This window comes from Rhinopithecus roxellana, chromosome 1, assembly GCF_007565055.1.
Source record: "Rhinopithecus roxellana isolate Shanxi Qingling chromosome 1, ASM756505v1, whole genome shotgun sequence".
In the NCBI taxonomy this organism is placed as follows: Eukaryota; Metazoa; Chordata; class Mammalia; order Primates; family Cercopithecidae; genus Rhinopithecus; species Rhinopithecus roxellana.
The window spans coordinates 101,272,642-101,295,072 of NC_044549.1; the positions used below are offsets into that span (position 1 = coordinate 101,272,642).

General features: G+C 39.0%; 1 protein-coding gene across 7 annotated transcripts in view; it reads left to right on the forward strand.

The window, feature by feature from the left end:
* PLCH1 (phospholipase C eta 1) overlaps nt 1–22,431 on the forward strand; it is a 267,636-nt gene that overhangs the window by 141,850 nt on the left and 103,355 nt on the right. For all 7 annotated transcript variants that reach the window (XM_030928468.1, XM_030928464.1, XM_030928457.1 and 4 more), the window contains 2 exons: nt 19,348–19,494; nt 21,536–21,779. In XM_030928468.1, the coding sequence (XP_030784328.1) occupies nt 19,348–19,494; nt 21,536–21,779 (391 nt within the window). The remainder of the gene's footprint in view (nt 1–19,347; nt 19,495–21,535; nt 21,780–22,431) is intronic.

The window sequence follows — 22,431 nt, forward strand, 5'->3', positions numbered from 1 at the left end:
CACAGCATCCATGCCAACACTTAGTATTTTTTGATTTTTTGATTATGGCAATTCTTGCAGGAGTAAGGCGGTATCTCATTGTGGTTTTGATTTGCATTTCCCTGACGATTAGTCATGTTGAGCACTTTTTCATATGTTTGTTGGCCATTTGTATATCTTCTTTTGAGGATTGCCTTTTCATGTCGTTAGCCCACTTTTTGATAGGATTGTTTGTTTTTTTCTTGCTGATTTGTTTGAGTTCTTGTAGGTTCTGGATATTAGTCCTTTGTTGGATTCATAGTTCGTGAAGATTTTCTCCCACTTTGTGGGTTTTCCACTTGCTCTGCTGATTATTTCTTTTGCTGTGCAGAAGCTTTTTAGTTTAGTTAGGTCCCATCTATTTATCTTTGTTTTCATTGCATTTGCTTTTGGGTTCCTGGTCATGAAGTCTTTGCCTCAGCCAATGACTAGAAGGGTTTTTCTGATGTTATCTTCTAGGATACTTATGGTTTCAGGTCTTAGATTTAAGTCTTAGATCCATCTTGAGTTGATTTTTGTATAAGATGAGAAATGAGGATCCAGTTTCATTCTTCTACATGTGGCTTGCCAATTATCCCAGAACCATTTGTTGAATAGGGTGGCCTTTCTCCACTTTATGTTTTTGTTTGTTTAGTTGAAGATCAGTTGGCTGTAAATATTTGGCTTTCTTTCTGGATTCTCTATTTTGTTCCATTGGTCTATGTGCCTATTTTTATGCCAGTACTATGATGTTTTTGTAACTATAGTCTTATAGTATGGTTTGAAGTCGGGTAATGTGATGCCTCCAGATTTGTTCTTTTTACTTAGTCTTAGTTCTCTATTCTGTTCCATTGGTCTATGTGCCTGTTTTTATATCACTACTATGCTGTTTAGGTAACTATAGCCTTGTAGTATAGTTTGAAGTTGGGTAATGTGATGCCTCCAGATTTGTTCTTTCTACTTAGCCTTGCTTCGGTTATGCAGGCTCTTTTTTGGTTCCATATGAGTTTTAGGATTTTTTTTTTTCTAGTTCTGTAAAAAAGATGATGGTATTTTGATGGGCATTGCATTGAACTTGTAGATTGCTTTTGGCAGTGTGGTCATTTTCACAATACTGATTCTACCTGTCCGTGAGCATGGAATGTGTTTCCATTTGTTTGTGTCATCTGTGATTTCTTTCAGCAGTCTTTTGTAGTTTTCCTTGTGGAGATCTTTCACCTCCTTGGTTAGGTATATTTTTAAGTATTCTATCTATTTTCAGCTATCGTAAAAGGGGTTGAATTATTGATTTGATTCTCAGCTTGATTGTTGTTGGTGTATAGCAGCGCTACTGATTTGTGTACATTGATTTTTTATTCTGAAACTTTACTGAATTAACTTATCAGATCTAGGAGCATTTTGGGTGGGTCTTTAGGGTTTTCTAGGGATACAATATCATTGGTGAAAAATGACAGTTCAACTTCCTCTTTATGGATTTGCATGCCCTTTATTTTTTTCTCTTGTCTGATTGCTCTGGCTAGGACTTCAGTAGTACTATGTTGAACAGAAGTGGTGGGAGTGGTCATCCTTGTCTTGTTCCAGTTTTCAGGAAGAATGCTTTCAAGTTTTCCTAATTCAGTATAATGTTATCTGTGCATTGGCCATAGATAGGTTTTATTCCCTTGAGGTATGTCCCTTCTATGGCACTTTTGCTGAGGGTTTTAATCATAAAAATCATAAAGGATGCTGGATTTTGTCAAATGCTTTTTCTGTGTCTGTTTAGATGATCATATGATTTTTGTTTTTAGTTCTGTTCATGTGGTGTAACACATTTATTGACTTGTATGTGTTAAAATGTCCTTGCATTCCTGGTATGAAACCCACTTGTTCATGGTGGATTATCTTTTTGATATGTTGTTGGATTGGATTAGCTAGTATTTTGCTGAGGATTTTTGCATCTATATTATTCAGAGATATTGGTCTGTTTTTTTTTGTTGTTGTTGTCATTGTGTCCTTTCCTTGTTTTGGCACTGGGTGATACTGGCTTCATAGCATGATTTAGGGAGGATTCCCTCTTTCTCTATCTTTTAGAATAGTGTCAATAGTACCAATTCTTTGAACATCTGATAGAATTCAGCTGTGAATCCATCTTGTTCTGGACACTTTTTTTTGTTGGCAATTTTTAAATTACTGTTTCAGTCTCATTACTCGTTATTGGTCTGTTCAGAGTTTCTATTTCTTTCTGGTTTAATCTAGGAGAGTTGTGTATTTCTAGAAACTTATCCATCTCCTCTAGGTTTTCTAGTTTGTGTGTGTTAAGGTGTTCATAGGAAACTTGAATGATCTTTTGTATTTCTGTATTATTGATTGTAATATCTCTGGTTTTGTTTCTAATTGAGCTTATTTGGATTTTTTTTTTTTTTTTTTTTTGAGATGGAATTTTCCTCTTGTTGCCCAGGCTGGAGTGCAATGGCACGATCTCAGCTCACCACAGCCTCTGCCTCCCAAGTTCAAGCAATTCTCCTGTCTCAGCCTTCCAAGTAGCTGGGATTACAGGCATGCACCACCACGCCCGGCTAATTTTGTATTTTTAGTAGGGATGGGGTTTCTCCATGTTGTTCAGGCTGGTCTCGAACTCCCGACCTCAGGTGATCCACCTGCCTTGGCCTCCCTAAGTGCTGGGATTACAGGCATGAGCTACCGAGCCCGGCCCTCTCTTTTTTTCTTGGTTAATCTTGCTAATGGTCTATCAATTTTGTTTATCATTTCAAAGAACCAGCTTTTTGTTCATTTATCTTTTTGTTGTTGTTGTTGTTGTTATTTGTTTTAGTTTAATTTAGTTCTGCTCTGATCTTGGTTATTTCTTTTCTTCTGCTGGGTTTGGGTTCTTGTTTCTCAGGTTCCTTGAGGTGTGACCTTAGATTGTCTTTTTGTCCTCTTTCAGACTTTTTGTTGTAGGCATTTAATGCTATGAAGTTTCCTCTTTTTTTTTTTTTTTTTTTTGAGACAGAGTTTCATTCTTGTTGCCCAGGCTGGAATGCAATGGCATGATCTTGGCTCACTGCAACCTCCTCCTCCCAGGTTTAAGCGATTCTCCTGACTCAGCCTCCCTAGTAGCTGGGATTACAGGCACCTGCCACCACGCCTGGCTAATCTTTTTTTTTTTTTTTTTTTTTTTTTTAATTTTTAGTAGAGACGACGTTTCACCACATTGGCCAGGCTGTTCATGAACTCTTGACCTCAGGTGATCTGCCCACCTTGGCATCCCAAAGTACTGGGATTACAGGTGTGAGCCACTGCACCTGGCCGAAGTTTCCTCAACACTGCTTTTGCTGTATCCCAGCAGTTTTGATAGGTTGTGTCACTCCTATTGTTCAGTTCAAATAATTTTTAAATTTCCACCTGGATTTTATTGTTGACTCAAACTTCATTCTGGAGCAGATTATTTAATTTCTATGTATTTCTGTAGTTTTGAGGGTTTCTTTTGGAATTAATTTCCAATTTTATTCTGCTGTGGTTTAAAGGTATGTGGTATAATTTTTATTTTGTTGAATTTATTGAGACTTTTTTTCATGGCCTATCATATTATCTATCTTGGAGAATGTTCCATGTGCTGAAGAAAAGAATGCATATTCTGCAGTTGTTGGGTAAAATGTTCTGTAAATATCTGTTCCATTTGTTCTAGGGTGTAGTTTAAGTACATTGTTTCTTTATTGACTTTCTGTCTTGATGACCTGTCTAGTGCTGTCAGTGGAGGCTTGAAGTCCCACAGTATTATTGTGTTGCTGTTCGTCAGTTTCTTAAGTCTAGTAGTAATTGTTTAATAAATTTGAGAGCTACAGTTTTAGGAGCATATATATTTAGGATTGTGGTATTTTTCTGTTGGACTAATTCTTTTATTATTTAACATTCCTCTTTTTTTATTATTTGTATTTATTTATTTTTTTGAGACGGAGTTTTGCTCTGTCACCCAGGCTGGAGTACAGTGGCCTGATCTCGGCTCACTGCAACCTCTGCTTCCCAGGTTCAAGCAATTTTTCCTGCCTCAGCCTCCTGAGTAGCTGGGATTACAGGCCTCTGCCACCATGCCCGGCTAATTTTTGTATTTTTAATAGAGAGGGGGTTTGCCATGTTAGCCAGGCTAGTCTTGAACTCCTGACCTCAGGTGATCTGACTCCCAAAGTGCTGGGATTACAGGTGTGAGCTGTGCCTGGCCCTCTTTGTCTTTTTTTTTTTTTTTTGAGACGGAGTCTCGCTTTGTCGCCCAGGCTGGAGTGCAGTGGCACCATCTCAGCTCACTGCAAGCTCCGCCTCCCAGGTTCACACCATTCTCTTGCCTCAGCCTCTGAGTAGCTGGGACTACAGGCACGTACCACCAGGCTCCGCTAATTTTTTGTATTTTTAGTAGAGATGGGGTTTCACCGTTTTAGCCAGGATGGTCTCCATCTCCTGACCTCGTGATCCGCCCGCCTCAGCCTCCCAAAGTGCTGGGATTATAGGCGCTTTGTCTTTTTAAACTGTTTTTGCTTTAAAGTTTGTTTTGTCTGATATAAGAATAGCTACTTCTGCATGCTTTTGGTGTTCATTTGCATAGAATACCTTTTTCTACCCATCTACCTTAAATTTATATGTGTCCTTATGTGTTAAGTAAGTCTCTTAAAACCAGCAGATACTTGGTTGGTGCATTTTTATTCATTCTGCCATCCTGTATCTTTTAAGTGGAGCATTTAGGCCATTTATATTCAACATTAGTATTGAAAGTGATGTACTGTTATATTCATCATGCTAGTTGTCTGAATTCCTTGTTTTTTTTTTTTTTTTTTTTTTTTTTGTTTTTGTTTTTAATTGTGTTGTTTTTTGTAGGCCTTGTGAAATTTATGCTTTAAGGAGCTTCTGTTTTGGTGTATTTTGAGGTTTTCTTTCAAGTTTTAGAGCTCGTTTTAGCAGTTCTTGTAGTGCTGGCTTGGTAGTGGTGAATTCTCTCAGCATTTGTTTGAAAAAGACTTTATCTCCCTTACATTTATGGATCTTAGTTTTGCTGGATTACAATATTCTTGGCTGATAATTATTTTGTTTGAAGAGGTCAAAGATAGGGTCCCAATTTCTACTAGCTCATAGGATTTCTGCTGAGAAATCTTCTGTTAATCTGATAGGTTCTCCTTTGTAGGTTACCTGATGGTTTTTCCTCACAGCTCTGAAGATTCTTTTCTTAACCTTTACTTTAGATAATCTGTTGACTATGTGCCTACATAATGGTTTTTTTTTTTTTTTTTTTTTTTTTTTCAGACAGAATTTTGCTCTTGTTGCCCAGGCTGGAGTGCAATGGCACAATCTCAGCTCACTGTAACCTCTGTCTCCCGGGTTCAAGCGATTCACCTGCCTTGGCCTCCCGAGTAGCTGGGATTACAGGCATGTGCCACCATGCCCAGCCAATTTTTTGTATTTTTATTAGAGATGGAGTTTCACCATGTTACCCAGGATGGTCTCGATCTCCTGACCTCAGATGATCCACGTGCCTTGGCCTCCTAAAGTGCTGGGATTACAGTTGTGAGCCACTGTGCCCAGTGGTGATGGTCTTTTTGCAATTAATTTCCTGGGTGTTCTTTGAGCTTCTTATATTTGGATGTCTAGCTTTCTAGTGAGGCCAGGGAAGTTTTCCATGATTGTTGCCTCAAATATGTTTTTCAGACTTTTAGATTTATCTTTTTGCTCAGGAACACCAATTATTCTTAGGGTTAGTCATTTAACATAATTTCAAATTTCTTGGAAGCTTTGTTCTTTTTTAAAATTCTTTTTTCCTTATCTTTATCAGATTGTGTTAAATTAAAACCCTTGTCTTTGAGCTCTGAAGTTTTTTCTTCTACTTGTTCTAATCTACTGTTGAAACTTTCTGGTGTATTTTGTATTTCTCTAAGTGTCTTTCATTTCCAGAAGTTGTGATTGTTTTTATTTTATTATATATATTTGTCTGGCAAATTTTCATTCATATCCTTTATGGTTTTCTTAATTTCTTTGTTTTTCACCTCTCTCTGGTATCTTCTTGAGTAGCTTAATAATAGACCTTCTGAATTCTTTTTTTCTGGCAACTCACAGATTTGTTCTTGGTTTGGATCCATTGCTGGGAACTAGTGTGATCTTTTGAGGGTACTATAGAACCTTTTTTTGCCATAGTAACAGAATTGTTTTTTTGGTTCTTTCTCCTTTGGGTAGACTATTTCACTGGAAAGATCTGGGATTCAAGGGCTGCTGTACAGATTCTTTATTCCCATGGGGTGATTGTTTGATGTGGTGTTCTCCTGCTTCCCCTAGGGATGGGGCTTCCTGAGAGTTGGACTGCAGTGATGCTTATTGCTCTTTTGGGTCTAGCCACCCAGTGGGGCAGTAGGCTCTGGGCTGGTACTAGGGAAAGTCTGCAAAGAGTCCTATAATGTCCTGCATCTTCATGTCTCCTAGCTGTGGATACCAGCCCTGCTTTGGTGGAGGTAGCAGGGGAATGAAGCAGACTCTGTGAGATTCGTTGCTTGTAGTTTAGTGCGCTGGTTTTCTTGAATGCTGGTTATGGTGGCCGTGAAATCGTCATGTGGACATACTCAGGACCTCTGGTTAGCCAGTATGTTGCATGCAGTGAAATTTGCTGTTGTTTTCTCTTTCCTGGGAGCAGGGTTATTCTGTCTTGAGTTGCTGTAATTGCTTGAGTTGGTTGACCTCCGGTCAGGAGGTGGCACTTTCCAGAGAGCACCAGCTGCGGTAGTAGAAAGAGGATATAAGCTTGCCCTAAGTTGGCCAGGATAAATGTTCTGGTTTCTCCGGTGATGGGAAGGGCCATAAAGTTTCTAAGACTTTATGTCTTTTGTGTTTAGCGACCTGGGCAGGTAGAGAAATACCATCCGGTGGGGGCAGGATTCAGCAGGTCTGAGCTCAGATTCTCCTTGGGTGGGACTTGCTGAGGCTGCTATGTGGCATGGCCGATGGAATTATGTTCCAAGAGTGATTACGGCTGCCTCTGCTGCATCATACAGGTTTCCAGAGAAGTGAGGGAAAGCTGGCAGTGACAGGCCTCACACAGCTTCCATGAATCTAGGGAGCTGGTTTCCAGAGAAGTGGGCGGAAACTAGCAGTGACAGGGCTCCCTCAGCTCCCATGCAGCTTCATGCAGTTTATATGCAGGCAGTCTATGTACCAGGCTCAGACCTTGCCCAGGCTACAAGTCTCCTCGTTGAGAAAGCAAGCACAGCTTTCAGGCCTCACCTCTCCCTGCCTGCTCACACTGTCAGCTATGGCTCCTGCAGCAATTTCTGTTTGTCCCTCCAGATTCTGCTCAAGAAAATCCATGCTCAGTCGAAATTATTACAAAGTTCAGCTAGAAGTTTCTTTCACCCTGTAACCCCCTCCCTAGTTCTGTGCGATCCCTTGCCCAAGGACCCCTGTTAGATAAAGTCAAGAATGGCTTCCCTAGTCTGGAGCTGGTGACTGGGAGTGCCTACAGGGCTGTTCCTGCTGCTGCTTCTACTTTAATATTTTGCTTGCCTTGCTAAAATCCATTTCAGCTCTAGGTAAGGTTAATTCCTTCTCCTATAATCTGGATTTTCAGGTTCCCCAGGGTACATATGTGTTCAAAGGAAGGTTTTCTCCTCTTATACTTTGGGAACTCAGTTTTTTTGCTGTCTCGTGGAATTTGCAGAGTGAACTGTTTCTTCCACAGAATCTGTGAACCCTTGCTCTTCCTGGCACATTCCTGCAGTGGTTCGGGGAGCAGAAGTTCACAGTCTGAGTCTCCATACTCTGTCCTGTCCATCCAAATGGTAGCTGCATCTTAGTCCTGACTTCTATCTGTCATTTTTCTTCCCAAATGCCTAAATTTTGAAGATATTTTTATTAATAATCTTTAAATAAAACAGAGACTTATGCCTGTAATCCTAGCACTCTGGGAGGCTGAGGCAGGTAGATCACTTGAGCCCAGGAGTTTGAGACCAGCCTGGCCAACATGGTGAAACCCTGTCTTTATGAAAAAGTACAAAAATTAGCCAGGTGTAATGGTGTGCACCTGTACTCCCAGCTGCTCAGAAAGCTAAGGTGGAAGGATCACCTGAGCCCAGGGAGGTTGAGGCTTCAGTGAGCTGTGATCACACCAGTGCACTCCAGCCTGGGTGACATGCTGTCTCAAAAGAAAAAAAACAAATAAACATTATATTTATTTACTAAAGATTACTATAATAAAAAACTAAAATGCATTCATGGTTTTTTTTTTTTAACAAAACATATTATTTAAGTACTTATTTTTCTTTAAGCCAATTTATTAGGGCTGTTTTATATAAATATCATACAGGCAACGCATATAAATACACAGACAAACAGAAGTAGATCTGTTATTAGAGTAATATATTTTTTATTTGCCAGTTTTTAAGTTTCTCTTTCCCATTTTAGACCATCAGTCTCTTGATTACTTGCTTTCTGCCCTAAACAGTGGTCAGCTGGGCAACTCTAAATTTGCATTTTTAAGAGGGCAACTCTTAGATTAAACAAGATCGAGGATTTACATTTTATTCAAACCAAGAAAAAATGATGTGACTTAAAGTTCACACCATTTTGGCCAGGAAAAGCAGACACTCTTACACATGGAGATTTCTTTAAAATTTAAAGATGTGAGTTTTTAAATTGTATTCTTGGCTTTAGGGTGAAGCCTTTTAAGGAGCAGGGTGAGGAAGAAGTCAGTTTCTAGGGCATAATAAACAGGCACAACTGGAAGATAAAACAGACCACCAGGGATTAAAGATCCCATTTATATACTGAATCCTGGGTTCTCAAAAAGATGGAAACTCAACCGGATGAGGCATTATAGCACTTCCACAGTGTATCTCATTGCAAAGACATTTTTCCAAGGCTGGTGGGTAACCCAATGGCAATCAGCCCACTCTATTGTCAACCTGCTCCCCCATTCAATACCTTCTTCATGCCCAAGAGCATCCTTTCCTTATCTAAATGTCCAAAGAAAGGAGTATTTTCTTATAAGCAATTGCCACTTATAGTGAATGGTTATTACTACAGAGCAATAGTAAACATATATTTCCTACATAGCTAATCATATACCAAGGCTAAAATATATCTCTAAAAGTATGTTTCTTACCTAGCTATTACACACCAAGGCTAAAAGTTTGCTCATAATGCAGAGTTATTTTTGATGCTCTCCAAAGTAAAAAAGATCAGGTGATACAATGCAAAACAGAGCAAAGTCTTAGATTTTGAGCAGATCTGTCCATTTAGAGTTCTTGGGGTTCCATGAGGAAAACAGAGATTTTTCCTAAAACGGGATCTCCTCCTCTGTTTTTCCTAAGGAGTCTCAGGCTGTCAGAAATTACCTTAGGTCCTGGCTTGTGGGCATCAAAGGTAGCAAGAAGACAGAAGTAAATGGAGAAACAATTGAGTGGACTGAGAAGAAAACATTTTTTCCTCAAAAAACAAGATTCAGGAAGAGAAAAAGGCGTAAAGCCCTTTTGAATATATGTATAGCTTTGATATCTGTTTTTAATTAAGCTGACTTTTACTTCTAGAGCCCTTTTTTTCTAAAAAAAAAGATTATTTAAAATCCCTCTTTACCAGCTAGAGCTGGGACAAACAGCTGACACCCTTGGCTTTTAAGCCTTCTTTCTTCCCCGCCCCCCCACTCTGCCAAAGATATTTTCCCAAGTGAAACCAGTAAGCCTTGACTTAGGTTATGAGTTAGCCGCAGATGCATGAGGTGTCTCCAAAGGGAGGGCAAGTGGTTTGTACAAGGTCTAGAATCACCCCAAACGTAGCTCAGAGAAGGGAAAATTCAACACAGGAAGTTAAAAGTTGTTCATGGAGGGGGAAAAAAATCGATAAATGGCAAAGGTGACACAAATAACAGACCAGAGAGGACTCATTCTCTAAGCCAGCAGTTGAACTAAGGCTGCCATTGTGAAAGGGCAGAGCCTCCGCTAATGAGCTTTAGCGTGGGGCAGTTGCCATTATTTTTCCCAGAAGGAGCTAGAGCAGGCATTTTCCGGCTTGAAAACGATTTTAACTGCGTACGATGATTTTTAAGGCTAACGATGACATTATAATGCATCCTTCTTTTAATTTAAACCTTTAAAAAAAATGTTGAGAATAAGAGATTGCTAAAGTCCTTTTCGTTTTAATGGTGTACTTAGTTCTAATAGCGACTCAATCCAAAAGTTCTTTAAAGCCAAATGGTAATTTTTCAGATTTTTTTTTAAAAATCATACAAGCAAGAGGTATTTCTAGAGAGGGGGTAGAGGAGGCATTTCCATGATCCCCAAGAATTTACTCTCAGAAATGGGCTTAAGGTAGCAGGAGAACTTTTAAGACAAAACTCACCCAAGGGCTTGACACATTTGGACTAAGTGTGCTGACTCGTTTCAGACTAGCTACCGGACGCGAATCTGAAAATTCCCACCCTCCAAGTGGTGGAGACAAAGGGAGAGTACCTCTATGTGGTCACGGGGTCATGCTCCCTAGGACATAAATCAAGGGAAACCTCCTTCAGTTTTTGTCTCAGGGACCCAAAGCAAAGTCTGTAACTGACCAGTCTGCCGGGCCAGATTGAATGGCAGGGGTCCTAGGCCCGCGTTTTATCCAGTGGAACGCTCTCCATGACAGAGTGGCGCAGAGAGACAAATTCATAGCATAAAGTACACCAGATTCGCTACAGTCTAAGACTTGTCACACTAATCCTTTTTATCATTAATTAAAACCTTGCAGAGGAAGCAAACAGTGATTTTTATCAGTCTCTTAACCAGTTTGCACAGAGAGAGACCAGAAGCCCGGCTAGCAGGAAATTCTTATCTTTCACTTGCCAGGGTTTAGGGTCTCTTCTCTGAGTGGCTTTGGTGACCCTACTCGCCACTATATTGTTATGAATTTTTAGTATTTCATTTTGTTTCCCATGAGTATGGAAAACATGGAACAGACACAATTGTTACATATAAAATAGACATCATTAAAAAAGAAAGTGTTATATGGAAGAGTTTAATACAAATAGAAAAAAGGTCTGACATTTAACAAATTACTGATTAATTCATTTCACCCTTTCTTTGACCTAATTCTCCTCATTTGTATTTATCAAGTTTATAAACATATTGACTGTGTACATGCAAGGTTCGCAAACAATTTTCAAACTGTTAACCAACTAGTTTTTAAAAGCCTTTTACATAATCTTGTCTTCTCCACAGGAATGATTTAGGCAATGAAAAAAATTAACAAACTCCACATTGTGTGTTCTTTAGTGGGAAGAATCATGGCTTAATAAGAGTGAAGCACTCCACGGTTGTTTGTAAGCACATTTATTCATAAGCTTATATTATTTGACTTTAAGGCCTTACTACTGGCAAAGAATAGCTTTTTAAGTGAAGACATTTGCTGTGAAGAGCAGTTTTATATAAATAAACTAGTTTATTATTAAATTAGTTTATATATTATATATATTTATTTATATAAACTACTCTTCACAGGGAATGGCTTTACTTAATATTTTATTGGTTGGTTGATTGAGACCAGGGTCTTGCTCTATCTCCTAGACTGGAGTGCAATGGTGCAATCACAGCTCACCACAGCCTCAACCTCCTGGCCTCTCATCTTAGCCTCCTGAGTAGCTGGGACTCTAGGTTTCTGCCACTAGACCTGGCTAATTTTTAAAATTTTTTGTAGAGACCAGGTCTCCCTATGTGGCCCTGGCTGTTCTTGAACTCATGGGCACAAGTGATCGCCTTGCTTTGGCCTTCGAAAGTGCTGGGGATTACAGGTGTGAGCCAAAGCACCCAGACAAGCAGTTATATTTTATATGGAGATCATTTTAAAAAAATCTTCTCTGTGGTAAGACATCCAGATGTTAATCAGTTTTTTCTTTAAAATTATTCTAAAAGGCTTTCAAAAGAACTGGAATTTTTTCTCATTGAAAGATAAAATAACATTTATGAAAGCTGTATCAGCTGTTTTATAAACTCACAGAATATAGAGAAAAATGCCTTTTTAGGTTGAGGAAAGTAGGGTATTCAGTTGCCTTCTGAAGTTCACACAGCCAGTGACAGAGCCCAGACCAGAACTCTGTTTGCTCCCTTCTTTGTGCCCACAAAACTGTGGGCAGACGCTGTTATCAAGCTGCTGTGCTGTAAACTAGATCTCTCAGCACCTGCTGTGTACCAAGTCCCAAAATAAGTGTTGGGTTGGTGCTGAGAATTAAACGAATATACCCTTCACTTCTGCCCTGATGGTTTTAGGAAATCTCCCTTTCCTCACTTTTTGACAAACATTACCTGCATCATTTTGCACTTTTTCCACATAGAAATGAAATTGTTTTCAGAAGCTAATCTCTTTCAGTTACTCAGATTTACTCTAATCTGTGGAAGCTGGCAGGAAATCAGTTCACATTTTTCATGTACCTTTTTACTGAAAAGATTGTCTTGAAAAAGGACCTGGGCTTTGTTGTTGTTGTTGTTGTTGTTTTTGTGCCTGCTAATTCACAGTTTAGTGATCAGTGTCCCAGAATAGACGTGTTCACAAAAGAGCGCAAATGATATTCTTATATGACCCTAATATCGATGTATGGTCATGACTCTGTATGTGAAAATCTGTCTCAAAGTGTCTTTTGTAGCAAAGAATGATCAGGGCACCAAGTGTGCATATTACTGCTAGAAGTGATTTTGCCTGTTGGTCCTTTCAAAGGCTAGAACAAGGAAATACATATATGCAGGTAAATAAAAACATACACATATATACAAACATGCAAATATACATATGCACAAATATGTATGTGTGTGTGTAGATTGCTTTCTGTTTATACATTTATAGTCATGTGCCACATAATGACATTTCAGTAAATAATGGACCACATATATGACAGTGGTTCCCATGAGATTATAATACCATATTTTTATTGTACCTTTTCTATGTTTAGATACACAAATACTTACCATTGTGTTACAATTGCCTATAGTATTCAGCACAGTAGCATGTTGTACAGGTTTGTAGCCTAGGAGCTGTAGCTTATACCATACAGCCTAGATGTGCAATAGGCTGTGCAATCTAGGTCTGTGTAAATACACTCTATGATGTTCACACAATGACGAACTTCCCTAATGACACATTTCTCAGAATGCATCGTTGCCCTGAAGAGATGCAGGACTGTGTTACTTTCTGTTTTGTTCCCCTTCCCACTCTTACTGATTTAATTTTAAGTTATGCGGGATACTAAGAGTGGTGTCATTCCGTCTCTTATCATTTCTACTTTGATTTTCTCTCATTCTTATAGGTAACAAGGGCCATTGTTTTCCGATTTATCCTTCTTGGGTTTCTTTTTGTAATGACAAGCAGGTATTTGTATATTTAAAAAATTTCCCATTCTTTTCTTACACAAAAAATATCGTGCTATATATGCCTATTCATACGTTTTCTTATTGAAACGTCCAGGAAGTTACTCCATATCAGTTCATAGAGATCTTTCTCATTATCTTTTACACTTACATAGTACTCCGTTGTTTATTTTACTCAACCTGTCTTCTATTCAGGATAATTTTTACCCGAAGTGCCAGTAGAAGAGTTTAACATGATGTGGCGGGGCTGGAGGAATGAAAAGAAGATAAGAAACAACATAGTCATCATAGGAAACTCAAAAACATTACGCTAAGTGAAAGGCCAACCACAAAAGACTACATATGATATGATTTTATTTATATGAACTCTCCAGGAAAGGCCCATTTATTGAGATAGAAAGTAGGTCAATGGTTGTCCAGGACTGTGGTAAAAATGAGGAGTGACTGTAAATGGGCATGAGGGATAATGGAAACGTTGTATGATTAGACTGTCACACAACTCTGGAAATAAACTAAAGTCAGTGAATTGTACATTTAAAACAGTTGAATTTTATTGCATAGCAATGACACCTCAGTAAAGCTGTAAAAAAAAAAAAAAAAAAAAAAAAAAAAAAAAAAAAAAAAAAACAGCATCGTGTGGCATGTATGACGTTCCTAACAGAATGTGATTATTTCTGATTCAAACATGATTTGAAGAATTAAACCTTCTTAGATGTCATATATACTTTGTTGAAATCTTGGAAACCTTCCTCCAAATGATATATAGTAATCATATATGTGTATATGTATATCCAAATGACATATACTAATCATATATACGTATATATGTATTATCATATATGTATATAGCCAAGGGATATACACATATATAACATAAATGATGTTAATATGTTACTTCAAATCTGAAGTATATATTTTTTTACAGCATTTTCTGCTTGAGGGATTTGGTGACCTTATAGCCCCTAAGGAAATTTACTTATATTAAACTGGTTGTGGCAGAAAGGATTGATTTAATTCTTTTAAAAAGTTGAATTCTTAAAGACCTCGTAGACCACATTATTATGCCTTTTCTTTTATCGATGGGACCCTATTAATAGTTTTAAAACTCTAGTTATGTAATAAAGTTAGGAATAGAGTCTTCGACTCATCTCTTCTGCTCTTTAAATATTTATCCTACTCTGTTAGGCAGCCATTAAAATGATAATTATTAAGACTCTGTAGAAACATGGAAAGCTGTTATAATACAAATGAAAAAAGCAGAGTGCCAAATGGCTTAAATATCACAATTTCAACCAGTGCAACACATTTGTATACATGTGAAGGTCTAGAGCATAACACTATGTGACGGACTGGTAGGTGTTTCTCCCTTAATATTCTTGGATGTTGCCATATTGTATCCAAATAAACTTAATTTTTAGCTATATTAAGGGTATCATAAAGGAGAATGTAGAATCAAAGGGATAGTGCACATATTGGCGGCTGCCGGAATTTGTCACCTGCATTTGCAGACTTTTCTCAGAGAAACTTCAGCACTGGAAATGTGTATGATGAAGTTAAATCATTCGAAGTCACTAGAACTCTTCTCTTGTTTACCTGTGGGCAAAGTCATTCTTATTCTCTTTTATGGAGTCTACCAATAGAGCATGGGTGGACAGTGATTTTTAGGTGTGGTAACTGCTGTTAATCATTTCTGTTGGAGGCAAACTAGAAAGAAATTGGCTTGTGCTGATACGTGAATGATCTAGATGAGACTGGAAGAATAGTTTGTCTGTATTGTTGGTGACTTTTATCCACTGGAATGAGTTGCAAAGAGTTATTGAGGGTGCTTCATCTCTGGTTAGCTTTATAATTACAAGGGATTGTCAACTGTCTTGTTTGGGGAAGTGAAAAGTAGGTTAGACGACTCTCGAGATTTCGGTGGACTTGATTTTTCAATTTACCTCTATCCAGATGGCTTTTCTATGTGATAGGGAGCAATCAGGTAGAAAGCATAAAGCAGCTACATAAACAATTTAAGATGCATATTGTTTCAGATTTAGGGTCTCATAGAAATTGTATTATATGATTTATATGATTTTATGCTAAAACAATGTGCAGATACACCGTTCCTGTTAAAACGTTGAGCTGTTGGCCGGGCGCGGTGGCTCAAGCCTGTAATCCCAGCACTTTGGGAGGCCGAGACGGGCGGATCACGAGGTCAGAAGATCGAGACCATCCTGGCTAACACGGTGAAACCCCGTCTCTACTAAAAAATACAAAAAACTAGCCGGGCGAGGTGGCGGGCACCTGTAGTCCCAACTACTTGGGAGGCTGAGGCAGGAGAATGGCGTAGACCCAGGAGGCGGAGCTTGCAGTGAGCTGAGATCCGGCCACCGCACTCCAGCCTGGGCGACAGAGCGAGACTCCGTCTCAAAAAAAAAAACAAAAACAAAAACAAAAAAAAACTAGCCGGGCGACGAGGCGGGCGCCTGTAGTCCCAGGTACTCGGGAGGCTCAGACAGGAGAATGGCGTGAACCCGGGAGGCGGAGCTTGCAGTGAGCTGAGATCCGGCCACTGCACTCCAGCCTGGGCGGCAGAGCAAGACTCCGTCTCAAAAAAAAAAAAAAAAAAAAAAAAAAAAAAGTTGAGCTGTTATAGCCATGGCAGTTCCATTCAGGGAAAGGAAAAGGAGCTGAGAGAGAAAGGAATTGTGAACAAAGCAGAGGACCCTGTGTCAGATACGTAGTCAGTCCTTGCTGTTGGATCTCTGATAATATAGTTAACTCGGTTTTCCACTCTGGCTTAAACAATTTATTTTATTCTCTCTTCCCAAGGAAACATCTTCCTAAATTATATTTTTTAGGCTGCCAATCCTTTGCACAGATATATCTAGTGAGCCTCTCATTGCCAGTGGATCAAAATCTTAACCAGCATCCCCAGTCCCCCCACAACCTAGTTCTATCTAGCTCATGGAATCATACATTCTGTCAGTTCCCTTTTGAGTCGCTCTTCCAAAGATAGAGGCTCATCTTTTCTCTTTTCTCTGATCATACTTTACTCATACCCTTTCCTATCCCCAAGTCTTCATTGATGGTGTCTTATTACTACATTTCTCCCCATTCCAGCCTACTCTATTCTCTTTTTCTTTGGCCTCGCGGAGTATTTCTGTATTTACTTCTGACTGGGCATTTATTTTTAACTATTTCAATAACAATAAAACTATAATAGTGTCTTAGTCAGCTTGAATTACTGTAACAAAATACCACAGACTGGGTAGCTTAAACAGCAGACATTTATTTCTCACAATGCTGGATGCTGAAAAGTCTAAGATCAAAGTCCCAACAGATTCATTTCCTGGTGAGGGCTGTTTTCCTGGCTTACAGGTGGCTACCTTCTTGCTGTGTCTTCATATGGGGGAGTGGAGAGAGAGAGAGAGAGAGAAAGAGAGAGTAGAGAGAGAGAGATATCATGGTGCCCCACTTGCATGACCTCATCTGTTTCTAATTACCACTCAAAAGACCCATCTCCAAATACCATCACACTGAGGGTTAAGACTTTGGGGACAAGACAGATTCAGTCTGTTACAAACAGCTACCATTTTTAGTGTTTAGGATGTGCCAGCTACTGTTTTCAGTACTTTACATGAATTGACTCATTCAATCCTTACCTCAGTTCAGGAAGTAGATAATTATTCCCATTTTTTAGATAAGGAAATGAGTTACTAGCTGTGTGACTACATACAGCTAGTAAGTGGCAGATCTGGAATTCTGTCCCAAGCTGGAACCAGACTGTATTCTTCACCACAGCTCTGAATTGTCATTAATAAATATCCTTCATAGATGTTCTGTTCTCTTAAAATTTACACTCTTTAAGGTCAAACAGAAAGTCTCCTTGTTCTTTGCTTCACTTCATGAAATAGTCTTGTGCCTGGAACAGGGAGTTGGTCTATAAACATCTGTTTATTGATGTGATCTATTGTCAGTGGTCAGTGAAATTCTAATAGGCTTTTCTGGGAATTTTGGCTTGGTTGGTTTGATTTGGTGGTTTTATCTTGACCCTTTAATTGCTTGTGTGAGATGGTTAATGTGGCTGCCAAGAATTCAAATACGTAGCTTTCATTGCCTAAAAGAATGATGCTCAGTGACCGAATATACTAATTTATGTGAAACTAAATCTCAACTTTTGTTCTGTGCATTAAAGTAAGCATGTTAAGTTTGTGTGCTTATTTTCTTAAGTAATTTTTTTTTTTTTTTTGAGACCAAGTTTTGCTCTTGTCACCCAGGCTGGAGTGCAATGGTGTGATCTCAGCTCACTGCAACCTCCTTCTCCCGGGTTCAAGCGATTCTCCTGCCTTAACCTCCCAAGTACCTAGGATTACAGGCACCCGCCACCATGCCCAGCTGATTATTTTTATTTTTAGTAGAGATGGAGTTTTACCATGTTGGTCAGGCTGGTCTCAAGCTCCTGACTTCAGGTGATCCACCCGCCTTGGCCTCCCAAAGTGCTGGGATTACAGTCATGAGCCACAGAGCCCGGCCTTCTTAAGTAATATTTTTGTTATTTGGGTATTTGATATGTCAGATAAAATGAGTAAAAGCAACCTATACTTCACCTTCTTTGTAGTGTCAAATCCTGACACTATACTTAATTTTTTGCAGTTCCTCCTTGATTTCTTTGAGGGAAGGAAAGACTTCATGGAGTAAATTGTGAAGATTGGTTATGTTGAAATTACCTTTAGTAGGTACCCTATGTATACAATGTTAAGCTGTTGGATGAGATTGTCTTTCCTAATAAAGATAAAATATTTGCTAAAAAAGCTGAAGTCTAATGTTGCTGAGGTTTGTTTATTGTGTTTCTTTTATCTGTTGTTTCTAACAGCATACTGCTTGATAAGGTAGGTACTCAGAACTAGGTATTTTGAGTACTCTAATGGTTTATACATAAGCCTGTATATTAGTTTTAATCTTTGTGAAACAAAAGCTATTTCTGGGAGATATAATAAAAAAAAATTTAGAAGGGTACTGGATAACTTGCAGAATCAAGGGGGAAATGGGATCATTTGTTAGTCTTAGGAAGAATAAGATTTGTGACAACTGTCACGTCTTATTGTGGCCAACTAGGAGTATCTCAGTTGTTGAATGGCTCAGTTCTGTTTTCAAGCAATGATCTGCTCAGGATTTATGTTCTTGGGAGGGAGTCAGATTTGCTCCAAGCTTAAGTCAGGTGTGTCTGCTCTTTCACTGGGGTGATTGGCAGGCCATCAAAGGCACACAAAATGGTAGAGGAATGTTTCTAAAGGAAAAATTGGGGCACCATTACCAAACAAAGGGAAACAGGCAAAAATAACAGATTCCTATATCCGGCAAGGTTCATCTCAAAGCAGAGTGGATTTAAATGACAGCTTTAACTTGAACTATAAGTGATTTGGATTCTTTCACCATGTTATTCCTCTAGATGGGTTATCTTAGCAGTTTAATGCATCAGCAAGTGTTTTATGGTCAACTGTGAAAACTTGATTTTTTTCTGATTACATTTACAATAATTTATTTAGCTATTTTCAAACATCACAAATATATGACATGAATTCATATGTAATCATTATCCAATTTCAACAATAGTCAGCATTTTGCCAATCTTGTTTCTATTGATTGCATTTAAAGCATTATTATAAGATACTTTTATAATTGGCTGTATAAAAACTCACAAGACTTACCATGTCTAAGTACTTACTTTAAGAACATAAATCCAAGTATCAAGTGGTCATAAGTCTCATACCAAAAAACAGAACAGAAGATAGTCCTATGAAGTAATGCATTATTTACCTGGAAGTAGATTTTTTTGTTTCCTGTTGGTAAGACTTTTTACTGGCTTAAGCCTACTGAATCAATTCCTTAACAACTCACTTTTCAGATTACCTCTACCAAATTTGTTCTGGTCTTTGGAGTCTTTGCAGGTGAATCAGAGGTTTTATTTGACTCTAAAACCTGGACACCAGTATGCCTGTGCATTGTGTGATAGCTGGATACACTCTGATTTCTTTTGCAGTTGAAAGATGCATGAGTGTGATGCAGTCCGGGACACAGATGATCAAGCTGAAACGTGGAAGCAAAGGGCTTGTTCGCCTCTTTTACCTGGATGAGCACCGGACACGCCTCCGATGGCGACCCTCCAGGAAGAGCGAGAAGGCGAAAAGTAAAACTAATCTTTGAATTATTTGCTTGGCTTGACATAGTAATACACGGGTTATACCGAGTGGGCTCTTGAAGCTTCAGATCTGTGGAAGTTTTATACTTTTGTAAGTTTGGAGTTAGTTGATTTTGGATATCGAGAGGCAGAATAATGACCATCTTTGGGGAATTTAAATCCATAAAAGTTTTCTTGTCCATGAATACTGTAAATGCTAATACTTCCCCTGTGTTGAAGACTATATATATATATATTTTAGTTAGAATATATGGTTTTACAGCCTGAGATGTTTTACATTCCTATAAAAGGTGAGAGACATCATAAAGCTAATGGGCTTTAAAATGTATTACCATATTCTGAACACTATTAACTGATTAATGAATTAACAACACCATTTAAATTTATCAAGTAAAGAAGTGTTGATGTGACTCCTACTTAAAGCTGCTTTCCCCCACACTATGTTAGTCAGCTTTCCCTAGAGAAACACAATCAATAGGATAGATAGATAAATAGATAGATGTTTGAGAGAGGACTTAGGGGAATTGGCTCATGTGATTATGAAGGCCAAGAAGTCACATGATAGGCCATCTGCAAGCTGGAGAACCAGGAAAGCTGGTGGTGTAGCTCAGTTTGAGTCCAAAGGCCTGAGAAGCAGGGGAGATGATGGTATAATTCCAAGTCCATGGTTGAAGGCCTGAGAACCTGGAGACCACTGATACAGGCCCTAGAGTATAAAGGTGGCAGAACCTTGGGCTGAGGATAGGCTCATTTCCCTATGTGAGTCACGTGGGAAATGAGTTGATACCAGAAAAAAATTGGCACTCTGCCATTAAGGCAGAAGTGAGGGGTAGATGGTGTATATAAATAATCAATAGGATATGCAAACTTCTGATTCCTACTGAAAAATAAACAAGCACGCAGACCAAAAATAATTTATTAGTCTGAAATTATCCTTCTTGCCCTGTGCTTCAGTGATCCAAACCTTCATATTTGCTCTGCTACCTAAATAATGCTAATCTCTGTGATTCCAGCCACTCCACAATCTAGCCATTGTCTACCTTTCCAGTTTTATCTCCCATTATTCTCCCTCTTGAGCTTTCCAGTCCAGCATAAGCGGCCTGATAAGCATCCCTGGAGTGGATCTCATGTTTCTGTATCTCTTTCTGCCTCTCCTCGGGTGTCACCTTGTTCCTCTCTACTTCTCCAAGCTCTGCTCTGCCTTCACCACCTTAGCCCCATGGCATTTTCTCTAGGAATGCCAATTCCAGGTAGCTCGGCTATTTGATTGTCAGAAATTCTTTTTCCTTTCAGTTTTCTAACAATCTTCTAATGCATGTTGCAAAACACCAAAGTCCAGTCTAGGTCTTTGCATATTTTCTACAAATCTGTAAACTATAAATTTGACATAGTTATTGCCACCTTTTCTACCAATCTTCTTGCTTCAATTGACATATCTATTTTTTTTTTACTGCAAATTTCAACACGCCCTGAATTATTGCCTTAGGAGAATGTTGTCAAGACAGCTCAGGCAGCACAAGTGTTATGCAGAGAAGGTTTCTAGTGGGAAACAACAGGGCCTGGGTTTCACATTTAACTGGAAACCACAACTTGCAGGCAATGATTTTTTTCATACTTATTTATTTATTTATTTATTTTTTTGAGATGGAATCTTGCTCCATCACCTAGGCTGTAGTTCTGTGGCACGATCTCGGCTCACTGCAACCTCTGCCTCCCAGGTTCAAGCAATTCTCCTGCCTCAGCCTCCCAAGTAGCTAGGACTACAGGCACCCGCCACCAAGCCCGGCTAATTTTCTTTGCATTTTAGTAGAGACGGGGTTTCACCATGTTGCCCAGGCTGGTCTTGAACTCCTGAGCTCAGGCAATCTGTCTGACTCAACCTCCAAAACTGCTAGAATTATAGGCATGAGCACCCAGCATCATTCTTATTTTTTATATTTAAAATGATTTTGCTTTTCTTGTTTCTTAGTGCATGTAAACAAGTATCTCTGCCTGCTCTATAACTGTGTGTATCTCATTTTCCTCACAGTACTTATTGATTCCATTTACAAAGTGACTGAGGGCCGCCAGTCTGAAATATTCCACAGACAAGCTGAGGGGAACTTTGACCCCAGCTGCTGCTTCACCATCTACCATGGCAACCACATGGAGTCCCTGGACCTCATCACCTCCAACCCCGAGGAGGCCCGCACCTGGATCACAGGCCTGAAGTACCTGATGGCTGGCATCAGTGATGAAGACTCCCTTGCCAAAAGGCAGAGGACCCATGACCAATATCCTTTCTAGAATTTTATTTTGAGCTCTCTCTTGCTCCCTGTGTATGCATGTGTGCATGCATGAAGTAAGGATTAGACTATGTTTTAATTTTTCCCATAATTTTCCTTTCTCTTTCTTTACCCTTCACACCCTTCTCTCCCCTCCTGACTCTCACTCCAAATAAATGAACACTCAAAATGCATGGAAACTTAAGCTTGTATGAACTCAGGAGCAAAATTCTTTGAAGAGACCGAATCTAGCTCCACAATCAGAGGTCTCCAAATACGGCCTCAAGTTTCCCAAGAGAGGGAAAGTGCCTATTAAGTATCATTGCCTCTTTTAAATCATAGGAGTATTCATTAACTGTAACTGGGAAAACACTGATTTGGATTAGAGAAAATCCTACTTTGTTATAAAGTCAGTTTAGTTTAACAAATACTTTGTGAGTTGCAATTAGGTACTGGGCACTGAGCTCCTTCCTGCTTTTTCTCTTTCTAACTTACAGTTTCGAAACTGAACTGATTGATACCAAAGGGGAAGTTATTTTTTACTTACTAATATTTACCCTGTCTTAATTGCTTGAGAAACTGGAATCTAAGTCTCATTCTTGATTAAACCCATGCTTGTGGTCCTGTAGTGCTGACAAGAGATTAATGGGGTTGGTCTGCA